Source organism: Panthera pardus, unplaced genomic scaffold (assembly GCF_024362965.1).
Source record: "Panthera pardus isolate Hobbes unplaced genomic scaffold, ASM2436296v1 HiC_scaffold_21, whole genome shotgun sequence".
In the NCBI taxonomy this organism is placed as follows: domain Eukaryota; kingdom Metazoa; phylum Chordata; class Mammalia; order Carnivora; family Felidae; genus Panthera; species Panthera pardus.
Window position 1 is genome coordinate 5582433 of NW_026526777.1, and position 16702 is coordinate 5599134.

Consider the following 16702-nt stretch of genomic DNA (forward strand, 5'->3'; position numbering starts at 1 on the left):
CGGGAGAGAACTCAGCAAAGAGGTCTCGGGGGGGGTGGACTCTGGAGGCACGGAAGCAAGGGGTACAGAAGGAGGGAAAATTTCTGCCCACCCCATGCTGTGGCCACTCCTTTCCCCAGGATATCCCCAGGAAAGAGAATGCAGTCAGCCGTGCCTTTCCTTTCCCAGAGGCAGATCACCTGCCCCTGCCTCCATTCCCCTATCCACTCTCTGCCTTGTCACCTCCTGTCTCCCAAATCATATCCGCCAGAACACTTCCTTTCCCCCTCCCTTCCTGCTCAGGTCACTAATACCTGCCCTGGTGCCCACCACTTCCGGAGTCACCCACCACATGCCCTGACTCTGGCTCTAACTCTGGAGGGGGTTGGGGTTGCAGGAGTCAGACAAAGGACAGGAGACCAGAGGGGCAGGGGCAAGAGGAGCCATCACCAGAGGACTCTTACTGCCCCTTTCCACCCCCCATCTGAGATGAGGACAAAGGGGGTGACTAAGCAATGAAAGACAAAGGGCCTCAGAATCAGAGCAGCAGCGTGTGGGGGTGTCGGCCGCAGGGAGAGGGCACAAAAGATGTAGTGTCCTAGGTAGCCCCCCAGGAGCCCTCACCCCGGTGCCGGCTCAAGTTGCCTCCAAGGCTAAGCAGCCCGGACTCGACCCTGACTTCTCCTGGGGCTGGATTAGGGTAAAGAAATGCAGTTCCCCCCCATCACATTCACTGTGTCCAACTACAGGGGAAGAGAAGGCCCAGGGAAAGGGTGGGGGGGACGACGGAGGCAGAGCCTCTGCCTGGCTGCCCAGTCCACCCCGGGGCCGGGCCCAGTCAGTTCCCACAGCCAGGGATGTGGCCCCACCCTTTGGTATGGTTCCCATTAGGTCAACTCCCAGGCTAGAAGTCTGGCTTTCCTCTCTTTCTCCACAGCTAAGAATTCCCTGCCTCTGCCACTTTCCTGGTCCGTCGGCCCCACCCTGCTGCACTGCTGGTGGGCTCTCAGGGACCCTGGTGCGGGGAGGGGGAGAGATTTGGGGAAGGCCTCTTTCCAGGCTCAGAGCGGGAGGGATGTGCAAACTCAGCGGGTGGCCCAGCGGGAGCTGGGTTTGGAGGCACAAGGAGAGAACAGAACTGGCCTCCAAGGCTGCAAAACGCTTTGTCTGTTCCATACAGGACTGGGATCGGACTCCTGGTGGTACTACATCTCTACCCCGCCGTCGCCAGGGGCCAGGACTAAGGCGGGGTCGGAAAGACCGGAGGGAAAAAGGGCTGACCCCCAGGGAAGTGGGGTGTGAGGCATCTCTCAGGTCGCTTCCTGGGTCTGTCATTCTGCAGCTTCTGGAAGCCTGGCAGACATCAGGGTCACCCACAGGGGGCCTCCCCGCCTCTTGGCCGAGGTGGCTCCTACACACCCAGCAGCCCACTCCAGTGCTGGTGGCCTTGGCGTCCTCCTCGTTTTTCATTTGGGTTTGGCGGGAGCTCTCGGGCCCGCCCAGCCCCGCTTGGGCCCCCTCTTCCCTAACCCACTCAGGCCGTCTGGAAACGAGCTGGCTTTCCCCGCTCCGAGTCTCTTGGCAAAGCCTGGGGCTGCCCCGGGAGGGCCGGGCTCAGAAGCCGCCATCGGGAGCGGGGCTCGGGCAGGGGGCGGCCCCGGCGGGGCGCAGGAGAGCGAGGGAGAGCCGGGGGGGGCGGCAGGGCACACACAGAGGGTCCCGCGGGGGCCGCAAGCTGCTCCGGCTCCCGCCTCTGCGAGTCAGCCACGAGCGGCCAGGTGAACCGCGCCCCGCCGCCGCTCTGAGAGCGAAAGTGAAGCCCTGGCGCCGACCCCGGATGTAGTCGGCGGGCGCCCGCGACCCTGCCAGCTTCCAAGAGGGCGGCCCCGTGGCGCCAATGGGCGGGAAGCCCGCGAGGCGGCGCGCAGGAAGCACTTCCGCCCGTTCTCCTTCCCGCAGTCCGCGGCGGGGCAAGATGGCGGCGCTCAGGGCTCTGCGCAGCCTCCGCGGCGTCGCGGCCCAGGCGCTGCGGTCCGGGGTCGGGGGCCGGCTGCCCGTTCAGCCCAGCAGGTGAGACTCCGGGCAGCCCTCGACGCGCAGCCCCCGAGGCCAGGGTTTCTCGGGTCTGGGGTCTCCGCGGGCCCTGTGACACCCCCCCCCTCCCTCCAGGAAAGAATGACCCAGGCCGGTGACCCCCTCGCCCAGGCCTTCTGTCTCGGGCTCCAGGATGCAGTGGCGCCCGCCCTGGCCGAGGGAGGAAAGAGGGTCTCGAGCTCTTTCTGCCAGGGGTGAAATCAGCGGAGGGGCGCCCGTGCCCTTGAACGTTAGTGATAGTGTCACCTTCCCCTTGTGCCTTGCTGAACACTCATCACGGGTGGCGTGGGACTGCTGAAAAGTCTCGTTAGACGAGAAGAGGGAGATAAAGGAGGAGCACAAGCCAAGACACCTCCCTTGTCCCCGCGTCGGTCCCAGGGCATCACTCGGGTCTTACCTGGGCCGAGCCGCGGAGCCAGCATGCCCCTCCCCCGCCATGCACCGGCCCGGGACACCTCTTAGTCTTTGGTTGACCGTGAATAAGCACCTTTCTTGCGTTCATATTCACCAAGGTGGAAAGAAGAACATGATGAGAAGTGGAAGGAATTAGGATCCCTAACCTTGCATGCCCAGGAGTGACCAGGAATTAGGCAGTTAGTAGCAACGGAGCCTCTAGAGGTCCAGCTCGTTCTGCCTAAGCTACGCTGTGTGTCAGTCACTTGGCTTTGGAGAATCCCAGGCACTTCCCTGGGCCCACCTGAGAGTGAACGGGAACAGAGGAACCAAGCCCTGTTGAGGCCCCTGTGTCCAGGATCTGTCTTTAACTCCCTAGAGGTTCTCGGCAATGGCAGCCAGATATGGAATGGGCAGAGCAGTTTGGGGGAGCGGTCATGTACCCCACCAAGGAAACGGCCCACTGGAAGCCTCCACCTTGGAATGGTGAGTTCCCAGAGCTCCTGTCCCAACTCACACCCATCGCTGTGTAGGTGAGAGTTTCACAGATACTTCCTTGTTTCTGAGATTTGATCTTTGTTGATTCCATAGCCTGGGATGCTCTTCTCTGCCTATTTGAATCATTCCCTGTATTTAAGAACCAGCTCTTGGGGCGCCTGGGTGGCTCAGTCGGTTAAGCCCCCGACTTGGGCTCAGGTCATGATCTCACAGTCCGTGGGTTCGAGCCCCACATCGGGCTTTGTGCTGATAGCTCGGAGCTTGAAGCCTGCTTCGGATTCTGTGTCTCCCTCTCTCTCTCTGCCCCTCTCCTACCTGCACTCTGCCTCTTTCTCAAAGATAAATAAATGTTAAAAGTTAAAAAAAAACAAAAACAACACCAAAAACCAGCTCAGATCCTGCCTTCGTGAATTCTTCACAGTACTCTTTTCTTCCTTTAAATATTTAAAATTTTTTTTAATGTTTATTTATTTTTGAGACAGAGAGAGACAGAGCATGAATGGGGGAGGGTCAGAGAGAGAGAGGGAGACACAGAATCCGAAACAGGCTCCGGGCTCTGAGCTGTCAGCACAGAGCCCGACGCGGGGCTCGAACTCACGGACCGCGAGATTGTGACCTGAGCCGAAGTCGGCCGCTTAACCGACTGAGCCACCCAGGCGCCCCTCTTCCTTTAAATATTTAACAGCTAAGCCACTTAGTTGGTAACTCTGTTACTAGTTTCTCACGTGTACTTATTTCCCAAATTAAATCGTATGCTTTTTGAGGGTAACAGCTGTCATTCAGTGGTAGCAAGAACTAAATAGACATTTCCTGAGTAGTTGGGCATTCATCAGATAGATTTGGAAGGCCGGGTATCATGGTGGTTAAGAGCGTGGACCCTGAGGGGCGCCTCAGTGGCTCAGTTGTTTGAACATCTGACTCTTGATTTCCGCTCAGGTCATGATCTCACGGTTCGTGAGGTTGAGCCCTGCGTCAGGCGCTGCGCTGACAGCGTGGGATTCTCTCTCCTCCTCCTTCTCTTCTCTCTCTCTCTCTCTCTCTCTCAAAATAAACAAACTTAAAAAAAAAAAAAAAAAGCTGAACGAGCTGAGCTAAATCCTGGCTCTGCCACTTGCTAGCTGTCTGAGAAGTCATTTATCCTCTCTGGCCTCAGCATCCCCAACAAAATAAAGATAATAATAGAATGTACTACTCGTATGGTTATTAGGGGAATTAAGTTAATTAAAATCAGTGAAGGGCTTAGGTTGGTGGTTGGTACGCAGTAAGAGCTATACAAGTGTTATCAGTATTATCATCTTTAAAAAGGTCTGGGGGGGGGGCACCTGGGTGGCTCAGTCTGTTAAGTGTCCGACTTCGGCTCAAGTCCTGATCTCACGGTGCGTGGGTTCGAGCCCTGCGGCAGGCTCTGTGCTGACAGCTTAGAGCCTGGAACCTGCTTTGGATTCTGTGTCTCCCTCTCTCTCTGCTCCTCCTCTGCTCGTGCTCTCTCTCTCCCTCCCTCTCTCTCTCTCTCTCTCTCTCTCTCAAAAAAACATTAAAAAAAAGAAAAGGACTCTGGGAAACATGGAAGGGCGAGATTTGGGTGCCTGGGTGGCTCCGTCGGTTAAGTGTCCCAACTCTTGATTTCGGCTCAGATCATGATCTCACAGTTTGTGAGTTCAAGCCCCACATTGGGCTCTGTGCTGGCAGCATGGAGTCTGCTTGGGATTCTCTCTCTCTCTCTCTGTCTCTCTGTCTCTCTCTCTCTCTGTCTCTCTGTCTCTCTCTCTGCTCCTCCCCCACTGGTGCTTTCTCTGTCTCTGAAAAGTAAATAAACTCTAACAGAAAAAGAAAGAGCAAGGTTTGTGCGTGGTCCCCCCTCATGAGAAAATCTCGATCTCCCTTCCCGTTTTTCCGTGTGATGGTCTTCTTCCCCGTTATGTTGGCAGTTGGGAAGTTAACAAGGTGTGGATTGGTGAGGTGAAAGAGGGACGGGGAGAGGCTGACTCCTTGCTGTCTCCGGGGAGTCACCATTTGGCTCTGAACTATTTCCCACTTCTCAGATGTGGACCCTCCAAAGGACACAATGGTGACGAACCTGACCCTGAACTTTGGGCCCCAGCACCCAGCAGCCCATGGAGTCCTGCGACTAGTGATGGAGTTGAGTGGGGAGATGGTGCGCAAGTGTGACCCCCACATCGGGCTTCTGCACCGAGGAACCGAGAAGCTCATTGAATACAAGACCTATCTGCAGGTGTGAGGGCGAACAGGGGCCTGCTGACGGGACCTAGGCATGCTGTGGCCTGGGGCATTGCCGGTTTGCTGCCCCCAAAACCCCGGGGGAGGAGGGTGTTGAGGATGCAAGGACCGTTTTGGTTGGAGGACGGAGGGACGTGGCAAGGGATGTTTGAAATCCATCCAGATCTGGTTTATCCAGCAGAAATGCTTTGGAGCCGGAACCACACCACCGGCTTTTCTCCGGCTGACTTTTGGCTGACCCCTTTGCCCTTTTTCGAATGCCTCAGTTTCCCTGTTCTTATCATACCAATACGTCAAAGCCGCGATCCCTGGGGGCAGGGAAAGGGGGGAGAGACGTCAGTTCCCTAGGACGAACAGCCGATTCTCGTATCTTCCGGCTGTCTTAGGTTTGTTTTCGAAACACTCAGTGAGTCAGAGTGACCGAGAGAGGGTTTGTGGCAGTGTGCCGTGTTTCAGGAGAGCTGTGTGACCCCCAGTGGTGAGGGTCAGGTTTGAGGGAATTGGAGCCGGGGTGAGCATCTGAAAGTTTTGTCTTAGTGTCATGAGGAGAGGGCTTGATGACACAGGGTGACGGGGTTAGGACAGAGCCAGCTGACTAGACTGCGCTGCCCCCGAGAGTCCAGGCACCGATGGTTTCTGGTCCCAGAGACCGTGGAGCTAAACGGTGCGGCACTAACCCGCGTCACAGTGACATCAGGACAAGAACTGGCTGTCCCCGAGAGGGCTGTCGTAGCCCCGCCCCCTTCCTGGAAGCTGAAGCTGGTTCAGTGGTTCGGCAGACAGCTAGACTTGGCTTTCTTGGTGTCCCGGGGAAAGAACCCTTTCTCCCCAACTGTTCCCGCCAGAAGCCAATCCAGTCCTTCTCAGGGCCCTGTCTTCCTGAAATCTCTCACTCACCCGATCACTCTGACAGCCGTGTGGGCCAGAGGAGCGTTGGCTGTGGTGTGCCGGGGCCAGCTCAAGCCTGCTTGCGAGAACAGAGTGTTATGTTTCCGGGCATTTTGTGAGCCAGTTGTTAAACGTAGCCATTACTAAAAATTAAATGATCTTGGCTTACAATTGATTGATTGATTGATTGATTGATTTTTTAATAAATTTTTTTTAACGTTTTATTTATTTTCGAGACAGGGAGAGACAGAGCATGAACAGGGGAGGGTCACAGAGAGGTAGACACAGAATCTGAAACAGGCTCCAGGGGGGGCACCTGGGCTCAGTCAGTTAAGCGGCCGACTTCGGCTCAGGTCATGATCTCGCGGTCCGTGAGTTCGAGCCCCGCGTCGGGCTCTGTGCCGACAGCTCGGAGCCTGGAGCCTGTTTTGGATTCTGTGTCTCCCTCTCTCTGACCCTCCCCCGTTCATGCTCTGTCTCTCTCTGTCTCAAAAATAAATAAACGTTAAAAAAAAAAATTAAAGAAAAAGAAACAGGCTCCGAGCTGTCAGCACAGAGCCCGACGCGGGGCTCGATCTCACGGACCGCGAGATCATGACCTGAGCCGAAGTCGGCCGCTTAACCGACTGAGCCACCCAGGCGCCCCTTGGCTTACGATTTAATAAATTATATCAAAAGCCAGGGTAAGAAGTACTCAGAGCTCATCATTTTCTTGCTTGACTCCTCTGTGCTCCTAAGTGATTTTATTGTCTCTGCATGGCAGAGACTGTGCTCCCCTGCCCAGTGCTGTGCTCAGTTATGTAACGTTGGTAGCTTAAAGCTGGCCCTGCTGGAGTATTTTCACCGTGGAAATGGGCACACGCAACAAATCACCCCTTCAGAGATTTGACTGTTAAAGAAACATTTACCAGCATGCTGCTGGATATCGGGCACTGCCTTGTTTAGCTCCTGAGACTAGAAGGTTAATGCAGCGTAGACTTTTGATGCCCACTGAGAGCAATGCTTTTGGCAGGCAGTCTGAGGGCTCCTGACCTGTCAGGTGTGACCCAGGTTCTTCCTTCTTCCCAGGCTCTTCCATACTTTGACCGGCTAGACTATGTGTCCATGATGTGTAATGAGCAGGCCTACTCACTGGCTGTGGAGAAGTTACTCAATATCCAGCCTCCGCCCCGGGCACAGTGGATCCGAGGTATGCCCGTCTCCTTCCTGTGGCCCCGCTGTGAGCGCAGCCTAGTGCCCCTCCCGCACCATTCCCATCGTGGGAGCATCCAACCCAGGCTTAGTTCGAAGACCCTAGACGCTGCCCAGAACCGCTGTGTCCACTCGCTGTCGATCCTCTCGCTGTCTTCCTGTCTCTACAGTGCTGTTTGGAGAAATCACACGGCTTTTGAACCACATTATGGCTGTGACCACACATGCCCTGGACATTGGGGCTATGACCCCTTTCTTCTGGATGTTTGAGGAGAGGGAGAAGGTAAGAGAAGGAGGAAAGGATAGGATAGGCAGGGAGGTACAGGAAGTGGAGAAGGTAGGAAGGAGCCAAGGGATGGAAAGGAGACAGAACGAAGAACACGTAGAGGAAGAAGGTATATTTAACTTGGGTTCTGTCCTTGAGGAACTCTGTGTCATGAGGGGTTGGTAGGGCACAAGAAGGCAGAGGGCAGGAGAGTGGACCACCATGTTGCTGGACTTAGGGGCCCAGGACTTTGTCACTAATTCCCAGTGTGTCCTATCAAGATGTTTGAATTCTACGAGCGCGTGTCTGGGGCTCGGATGCATGCTGCCTACGTCCGGCCAGGAGGTGTGCACCAGGTGAGCGGACTCCCCTGCCTTCTTGAACTTTCGGTCCACGCCTGTATCCTCTGTGGCCACTGGAGGGCAGCCCCGGCTGATGGAAACGCCAACCCTGTAGCCCTGGGGCAGGGAGGCTGAGCTGTACTCTCTGTCCTTCTCCGTTTGGCTTCTAGGACCTGCCTCTTGGGCTTATGGATGACATTTATGAGTTTTCTAAGAACTTCTCACTTCGGATTGATGAGTTGGAAGAGGTAAGATAGGAACTGGTGGGAAGAGTCCCTCTTTCCCTCTCAAGAAAGGCTTGTGGGCTTTAGTGTATGTGCTGCCGAAGCAGCTTGTGGGTTTTAGTCCCTAGTTGTGAAGAGATATAGAGGCGTTTGGAGGGAGGTGTGGAGGGTGTTCACGCGCCGGTTCTCTTGATCGATAGATGCTGACCAACAACAGGATCTGGCGAAATCGGACAGTCGACATTGGGGTCGTAACAGCCGAAGACGCACTGAACTATGGATTTAGGTGGGAGGAATGACTTCTCTCCTTAGGGGGCGCCGGGGGGGGGGTGTCGGTCGGCTAAGCATCCAACTCGGTTTTGGCTCCAGTCACGATCTCACGGTTTGTGAGTTCGAGCCCCGCATCGGGCTCTGCACTGACAGCGCGGAGCCTGCTTGGGATCCTCTCCCTCTGCCCCTCCCCTGCTCTCTTGCACACACTCTCTCTCTTTCTCTCTCAAAATAAATATTTAAAAAAAAAAAAGACTTCTCTCCTTGGGCACGGGGTAGTTCCAGCCTGATAATCTTGGCTTCGGGACGGTGTGGCGCCTTCCGGGCCATGCTCCGAGCGTGGGGGCGGAAGAAAGCGCGCCTCCTCTCTTGGTCTGTGGAAAGTGACCCTTGTTCCCATCGTGCCCCGCAGTGGCGTGATGCTGCGGGGCTCAGGCATCCAGTGGGACCTGCGGAAGACCCAGCCCTATGATGTTTACGACCAGGTGGACTTTGATGTTCCCATAGGCTCTCGAGGGGACTGCTACGACAGGTAAGGCCCACGTCCCCTCGGCTCGTTTTCCAGCTGCTTCCCCTCGTCTGACCTGTCTCTCGGTTACTTTCTTTATGCCCATATTTTCCCATATCTGCTGGAGCTCTTGGTCTGTTAAACAAGGTGGTTTTTTGAAGCACTTTCACGGGTGTACATCTTCTTTTGCCCTCATCCTCGTGTTTTAGATGGAACTAGTTTTGGCTGAGAAAGCCGAGGCATGAAAAAGGGAGCGATCGGCCTGGATTATCCTGTTAGTGGGGGTTGAGACTAGAATCCTCCTGACCCGGGGCTCTTGCCACCAGAGTCTAAGCTTCACGTTCCATTCTTGTTTGCTGACCCTGAATGAGATTCGCTTGTTTTCTTTTTGAGTCAATTTGACCCTTACCCATTCTGCGGTCCAGGAAGTGTCTAAGAGGGCAGTTGAAGAGGGAAGTAGTGCAGGGCACGGTAGGGGGAGAAGATCAGGAGAGGACAGGGGGCAGGAGCCAGGACCAGAACCAGAAGACTGTAGGTTTTACCTGGGGCCAAGCCAAGCAGAGATCCCGCGCTAGGAGAAAAGAGGAAGGGGAAAAAGTCAGCCAGCCCTTTGCGGGTCAGCCACGGGCGTCCTTCCCAGCCTCACGTCCCGTGCCCTGACCGGTCCTCTCTTGCTCTGAGCCTGTCTCATCCACCCCAGGTACCTGTGTCGGGTAGAGGAGATGCGCCAGTCCCTTCGAATCATCTTGCAATGTCTCAACAAGATGCCTCCTGGGGAGATCAAGGTCGATGATGCCAAAGTGTCTCCGCCTAAGCGAGCAGAGATGAAGGTTGGCCCCGGGAAGAGGGCAAAGGGAAAGGGGCCAGCAGCCAGGGAGGAGTACCCTCAGATGACCTCCTCCTCCTCAGTTTTCCTTTTTGGAAGAATTCGCCATATGAGTCTCAACCTCCCGTAGCCTCCTCTGTCACTCTGTCTTCTCTGCTTTCTCGCTCGCTGTGTGGGTTTTAGTTTCCCCGAGGGTAGAGGTTATTGTCTGTGCTGGGGAGGGGGAGGCCCGGGAAACCTTTGGACCGGCTTCCTGATGCTCCTTTTTTCCTCTTTCCAGACTTCCATGGAATCACTGATTCACCACTTTAAGTTGTATACAGAGGGCTACCAGGTTCCCCCGGGGGCCACGTACACCGCCATCGAGGCTCCTAAGGTGAGGAGAGACGGGGAAGGATAAGGCTGTCTGTGCGCTGGGGGACCGGAGACAGATGTCCAAGTAGCTGCTTGGTCACCAGCGCGAGAGAGGACACGCGGGCCAATAGAGAGGTTTTCTGGGCAGAGGAGAGTGTTCTTCCTGTTAACGGAGGCAGCGACCTTTCTTCCTTGGACAGGGAGAGTTCGGGGTGTACCTGGTGTCCGATGGCAGCAGCCGCCCTTACCGATGCAAGATCAAGGCTCCTGGTTTCGCCCACCTGGTAAGAACCGACCCCGGTGACTCTCCCTCCAGTAGAGGAGTCCGTAATTTCTGACCTTGGTTGAGATTTTCACGCACTTTCCTTGCTTCTCCTCCCACCCTGCTAATCTTGCCTAACACTGTTGCTGTCTCAATCTCTCCAGGCCGGTTTGGACAAGATGTCAAAGGGACACATGCTGGCAGATGTTGTTGCCATCATAGGTACGCGGCCTGTCTTGTAACAGAGATGCCACAGATGAGGGAGTTCAGGACTCTAATTGGGGGCGGAAAGCGAACACTTCCTGTTCAGCACAGACAATGGGCCCAGAGCCACATCCTCAATCTCCTGGGCACGGTGATGGGTTCTGGATTTTGGATAACACCGCGTTTTTCCTCCTCCCGTCGGTCTCTTAGGTACCCAAGATATTGTGTTTGGAGAAGTGGATCGGTGAGCAGGGGAACAGCGTTGGATCTCCCTGCCGGTCTGCTTCCTCCTCGGAGCCTGGCCGTCTCTGGAAAGGGACTCTGTGTGTGTGTGTGTACACGTGCGTGAACAGTTAGCTGTCAGGCTTTCCGTGCATGTACCAGAAAAGGAGAAATTATAATAAATAAGCCGCCTTCCGGCCCCTGTGCCCAAACTTCTGGTATGTCTTCCTCAGTATCTTACTGCCTTTCACTTTGCTAGGAAACTCAAGAATGTTAATTAATTAACCCTGCTCTTCTGTCTGAGACTCGGTTCTTGGCAGTCTTTCTTGTTCCTCGCCACCCCCTTCTCTGACTCTTGTCCTTCCCACTTCTCCATTCCCCGTTTCCTCTTTTCCTCTCGGTTCCCCCCTGCCCGGAATTCGCTGCCTACACAAATTGGTAAACCCCTCTGCCTCTGCCCAAGTCCTGGGTCAAGCGTCACATGCAAGGGAAAGGGCTGTGGTGGGCTCTCAGGGAATTCGAAGGGACGGTTTATTCCAGATGTATCTGAACAGGGCGGGGGTGACGGCGGGTGGACGCGGTCTTTCTCAAGTGCGGGAGTCCCCCTTTCCCCTGGTGGCAGGGGCCTGGTCACTGAAGGCCTGAGGCGTGAGAGCCCATATCGAGCTCCCTCCGTCGGCCCTTCCGGGAGCCGCCCGGGCTCTAATGCAGGAAGGGGAAGGGGCCGAAGCTGGGGGAAGGCGGGGCAGGAAGGGGGGAACTCTGTGGTCAGGGAGCCACTCGCTGAGCACAGCTGCACAGTGCTGGCAGCGCGTCCGATCCCCGGCTCGCCGCCCTTCAGCTCCGGCCCAAGATGATTCCAGCTGTGCTCTTGATCGTCCTCCTTTCGGTGGAACAAGCAGGTGAGCTGGTTTGGTGCGGGACCGCAAGCCGGGCTCCGGGCTGGGAGTCAAGGGCACGCGTCTGGGGGCCGAGGCAGGGGCAGAGGGGGGCTGGTGGCGGGCAGGTGGGCGCGGGGCTCAGATGGACACCGAGACCTCGAGGCTGGTCCCGTCTGGTCCCCATCGGGGTGCGAGAGTCCTGGTTCCCTCCCTTGTGGTCTGGACTCCTTTAGGATCGATAGCGGGCAAGGCTTCAGTGTGGCAGGGAATGGTTGTGTGATGTAGGGCCGGTCTGGGGAGAAGCTCCCTTCCCCATGATCAGCATTTCCTGTGTGGTGTCTTTGGGCCGGTCCGCCGGGAGGTGATCTCTAGCTGGTTAACGATACTGACAGAGCCCCTTCAGGAAGGCGGGAGCCCGTCCTTAGGCTTGGGAGTGAGGCAAGGACAACCAAAATAGACCCGTGTTCTGCCTCCGTGGGCCATCTCTGGCATAGACCATTCTGCAAACAGCCGCCATGAGTGTGGGCAGCACTCGATGCCCGGCTCCGGAGGCCTGAGCACCGGCCAAGAGATGGGGGCAGATGTGGGGAGTTCTCAGCAGCTCTAGGTTTCCGGTCACTCAGTGTTCGTTTGTTCTTTCTTTCTCTTTCTTTCTTTCTTTCTTTCTTTCTTTCTTTCTTTCTTTCTCTTTCTTTCTTTTTCTTTCTTTCTTTCCTTCTTTCTTTCCGGTCACTCAGTGTTCATTCCTTCGTTCTCTTTCTTTCTTTCTTTCTTTCTTTCTTTCTCTCTCTTTTTCTTTCTTTCTTTTTTTTCTTTCTTTCTTTCTTTCTTTCTCTTTCTTTCTCTCTCTCTTTTTCTTTCTTTCTTTAATGTTTATTCATTTTTGAGAGACAGAGACAGAGTGTGAGCAAGGGAGGGGCAGAGAGAGAGAGGGAGACACAGAATCTGAAACAGGCTCCAGGCTCTGAACTGTCAGCACAGAACCCGACGCGGGGCTCGAACTCACAAACTGTGAGATCCTGACCTGAGCCGAAGTCGGACACTCAACCGACCGAGCCACCCAGGCGCCCCGGTCACTCAGTTTCTTGATCCGCCACCCCTCGCTCGCTTTGTGCCGCCCGTGTGTATGGTTTTTGAAGAGGGTTGCCGCTGAGGCTTGGGGAGGAGGGGGTGAGTGAAACGTCAGGGAGATGGGACATTGAAAGATTGGGGGGGTCCAGCAGCGCCCCTGTGCAGCGGAGAGAGGGAGGGATTCCATGACTGCCAGCATGCTGCCGTGAGGCAAGAACGGAGCAGGGGCACTGAGGCAGAGGGAGGGGCACGAGCTCTGACAGCAGAGAGCCTGGAGTTGAGCTCCAGCTCTCTCCCTTCATCCTCTGGCCCTCAAGGAGTTACTTAGCTGTCTCCAGCCTCAGTTTCTTCATTTGTAAAATGGCGACCACGATGTCCCCCCCCCCCCCCCACGGGGTAGTTTTGAGATTTACGCGGTATTGCGTGAAAGCGCGTCAGGGCATAGAAATTACTCCACTGACCTCGCTCGTGTGCCCACGAGCCCTTCAGATAGGGGCTGAGGGCAGACGGGGGCTGGTGCTCAGACCCTATTTGTTTCTTTTAAGTTTTTATTATGTACTTTTGAGAGAGGGAGACACACAGAGCATGAGCAAGGGAGGGGCAGAGAGAGAGGGAGACACAGAATCCGAAGCGGGCTCCAGGCTCCGAGCGGTCAGCACAGACCCGACACCGGGTGCGAACCCGCGAACCTTGAGGTCATGACCCAAGCTGAAGTCAGACGCTTAACCGACCGAGCCACCCAGGCGCCCCCCCCCCCACCCTTGTTTGATTTTTGTTTTAAGTTTCTGTATTTATTTTGAGAGAGAAAAAACCCAAGCAGGTTCCCCACCACCAGCACGGAGCCCCTTGCAGGGCTCAAACTCCCCAACCGCGAGACCGTGACCTGAGCCGAAATCAAGAGTCGGAGGCTTAAGTGACTGAGCCACCCAGGCACCCCGCTGTTTGATTTTTTTTTTTTTTTTTTTTTTTTGATTGCACAAAACTTCCTCTCTCCGCGGCCCAGGGTGAGTGAGTAACAGGGCAAGTGTCCGGACGCGGAATCCAGCCTGCTGTCATCCCGCCGAGGCTGGGCCGAGACGCTCTCCCGGCCGTGCGCAGAGCCGTCGGGATCTGTGAGGCCTAGGAGAGCAGACACCTGTTTTTCCACTTCGACGTGTCTTGCTGTGGGCCCGAGGGTGATGAGGCTGGGGCTCAGGGATAACCAATAGCTGCCTTCCCTCCCTTCCCCGGCTCACATCCTTCCTGTCCAGCCCTCAGCCACAGGTCACAGGACTCAGCAGAGACACTCCTGTGGTTTCTTCAGTGAAATTTGTCACCGCCTGTCCGTCACCCTGCCCCTCTGGGCTGAGGTTTCGGTCTCAGCCCAGTGAACTCAGATAAGTCCCTTGAGGGCTGTGAAGTGCTCAGTGGCGCCTGAGGAGCCGACAGCGCGAACCCAGGGGGCTCGGCTCTTAGCACCTACCTGTAGGGCGCCATCGAGGTGGTACCCCCCATGCGTCCTGTCCTAGCCCTGCCCTAGTGCGAGGGAGAAGAGGGTAAGCCGAGGAATAGGATCCAGAGAGGAAGCTCCAGTGTCTCTCTCCTCGGAGCCTCCCCGCCAGGCCCCGTCCTACCTGCCGGAGCCCTTTCCCTTCTGTCCCCTGGTGCCAGATCTTCCCTGATGCCCCGACCCCTCGGGCCCCCTCTATCCCCTCAGCCGCCCTGGGAGAGCCTCAGCTCTGCTATATCTTGGATGCCATCCTGTTCTTGTATGGTATTGTCCTCACCCTGCTCTACTGCCGACTCAAGGTAAGGCTGGGGGAGGCTCGGAGGGGGGAGAGGGCTGGAAGAGGCATGGGAGGGCCGGCCGAGCAGCAGGGCTTTGAGGAGCGGGAATGACAGGGGCTCCCCGCGAAGTTCGGAGGGACGGGGTTGGGCCACTAACTCCGCCGTTACTGATTACCTTTCCCCCACTCCAGATCCAGGTGCGGAAGGCGGCGATAACCAGCTATGAGGTAGGGACCCTTCCACGCGTGGGGGTCTGTTTGACGGCCTCTCGGCCTCGGGGTCCGTGGCCTCCGGGAGGGCGTGAGTCTTGGGTGCGGACCGGCACGAGCTTCAGAGCCCCCGCCCCCACACCCCATCCCTAGCCAAGTCACGAGTGGAATATTCGGCGGGTGACAAGGGAGGGTCACGTGAAGAGTGACCATGAGCACGGGCGGGTAGGATGTGGTGTGTATATGTGCGTTGGTGGCCATGTGGGCACGTGGCGTTCCTGCCCTGGAGTGTCGCTGCGAGGACCCTCCCGCCCCAGGGGCCTGCCACCTCCCCGGGAGGGGACGACGCTGCCGCGGGACCCTGAAGGAGGGGTGGGTCTCTAATGCCTTTGCCCCTTTTGCCTCCGCAGAAATCAGATGGCATTTACACGGTGAGTGACCCTGTCTCCCTCCACCCCAGCCCTGGGAAGTCGGCAGAAGAGGGTGGGATTTTGTGTGACTGTTGGAAGACATGGGGTCTGTGGGAGTGGGTGGGAGCCCTGACCATCCTCTGACCTCTGACTCCAGGGGCTGAGCACCCGGAACCAGGAGACTTATGAAACCCTGAAGCATGAGAAACCACCCCAGTAACTTTAGGACAGATGCCCTTGGCCGCATCCTTCCGCGCCTGTTCTCCTCCTAGCCCTCATGGTCGGCGTCACACATGCCTCCCGTTAATGCCAGCTGACCCCGTCTCTGCAATGATGCTATGCCCGCCCCCCCCCGTTGCCCCCCCCGTTAATGTGCACACTGGTTCTTCCTCCCCGTCGAAGACCTGTGCTCAGATGCTAGTCATGAACGTTTATATTTTCGCCTCCCCTCCTTTCCTCCCCCTTCTCTTTCCCGTCTCCAACCCCCACTCGACAATGACAAGAGAGGACCACCAATAAAGCCGCCACAGACTGGACCCTATTCGTTCATTTACCACGTATTTATTCAGCCTCCACTGGGCACTAGGCTGGGTTCTGAAGATACCATTTTTAAGTAAACAGCCCCTGACCTTACAGAGCTCACAATCCAACAGACATCAGGCTGACCCTTGCCTGGTCAGAGGGACAAAAGCTGACTGTGGCGGCTGGGGCCGGGCCCGGGGGGTGGGCAGGAATGAGACCCCCAGCCCCAGGTTCTCTGGCACGGAGCTCGAACAGGGAGCGAAGTGTTGGGAGTCTGGGCCCATTTAGAAACATTGGAACCCAAGAAACGACGCCCGCACCCGCTTTCCGTGTCTGGCAACTGAACCAAGGTCGGGTCGTGGAGAAGCCGGACTGTCCAACCCTCCCCCCGCCGCCCCCCTCCCCCCAGATCGGAGTGGGCTTCAGGGAACAGCGTGGGGACAACCCGCAACGCACACATATGTGGGCAGTGGCGTGGCTGAAAAGCCAAAACCAAACATGCAGGATAATGGTGTGACAGAGCCTTGGAAGGTTTCACGGGAACAGTGGGTTTTCGGTGCGTCTGGGGCAAAGAGGGACCTCAGAGGGCCAGGCCGGGGGTGCGGGCGGGTGAAGCAAAGGGGAGCAAATTGGGTCTAGATGGGGGGAGGGCAGCTCCTCCGAGCACGTGGGTGGGTGGCCGGGGCTTCACCCTTGTCAGTCCCCGCCCTGCTTGTGGCTGTGCCAGGAGGGCAGGATTTCCTGTGGTATCTGAATCCCACCAGATGCTGCCACTCCTACCTGTGACCCGGAAGCCCTGTCAGAGTAGGACTACCCTGGCACTCCCCGTGTCGGGGAAGACTGTGCACCACGCGGCGACTCACCCTGTTGAGAGTGTTTCCCAGCTTGCTTGTAGTATTTGATCTGGTCAGTAACCCGGTGGGGGAGGGGGGGGGGCGGGGAGGGGGTTCAGGCTCTTTGAAGGTAATTAACCTGTCCGAGGTCATCCTGCAAGTGACAGACTGAGACCTCTTTGTCCCCACACATCTTACCCCGTGAGAAAAAACCAGAAACTGGGAAAGAGAGGGAGGAAAATAACCATGAGT

General features: G+C 56.6%; 2 protein-coding genes across 2 annotated transcripts; both read left to right on the plus strand.

Moving 5' to 3' along the window:
* The first annotated feature begins 1913 nt into the window (after positions 1 to 1913).
* NDUFS2 (NADH:ubiquinone oxidoreductase core subunit S2) lies at positions 1914 to 10963 on the plus strand. The gene is made up of 14 exons (XM_019433258.2): positions 1914 to 2049; positions 2846 to 2952; positions 5007 to 5197; positions 7159 to 7279; positions 7452 to 7564; positions 7828 to 7902; positions 8058 to 8135; positions 8312 to 8397; positions 8794 to 8913; positions 9590 to 9719; positions 9996 to 10091; positions 10270 to 10353; positions 10496 to 10553; positions 10746 to 10963. The coding sequence occupies exons 1-14, from the start codon at positions 1955 to 1957 to the stop codon at positions 10781 to 10783; spliced, it is 1392 nt and encodes a 463-aa protein (XP_019288803.1). The 5' UTR covers positions 1914 to 1954; the 3' UTR covers positions 10784 to 10963.
* Positions 10964 to 11509: 546 nt separating this feature from the next.
* FCER1G (Fc epsilon receptor Ig) lies at positions 11510 to 15636 on the plus strand. The gene is made up of 5 exons (XM_019433262.2): positions 11510 to 11659; positions 14406 to 14497; positions 14668 to 14703; positions 15096 to 15116; positions 15253 to 15636. Exons 1-5 carry the CDS (start codon positions 11611 to 11613, stop codon positions 15313 to 15315), a joined length of 261 nt encoding a protein of 86 aa, XP_019288807.1. The 5' UTR covers positions 11510 to 11610; the 3' UTR covers positions 15316 to 15636.
* Positions 15637 to 16702: the final 1066 nt, after the last annotated feature.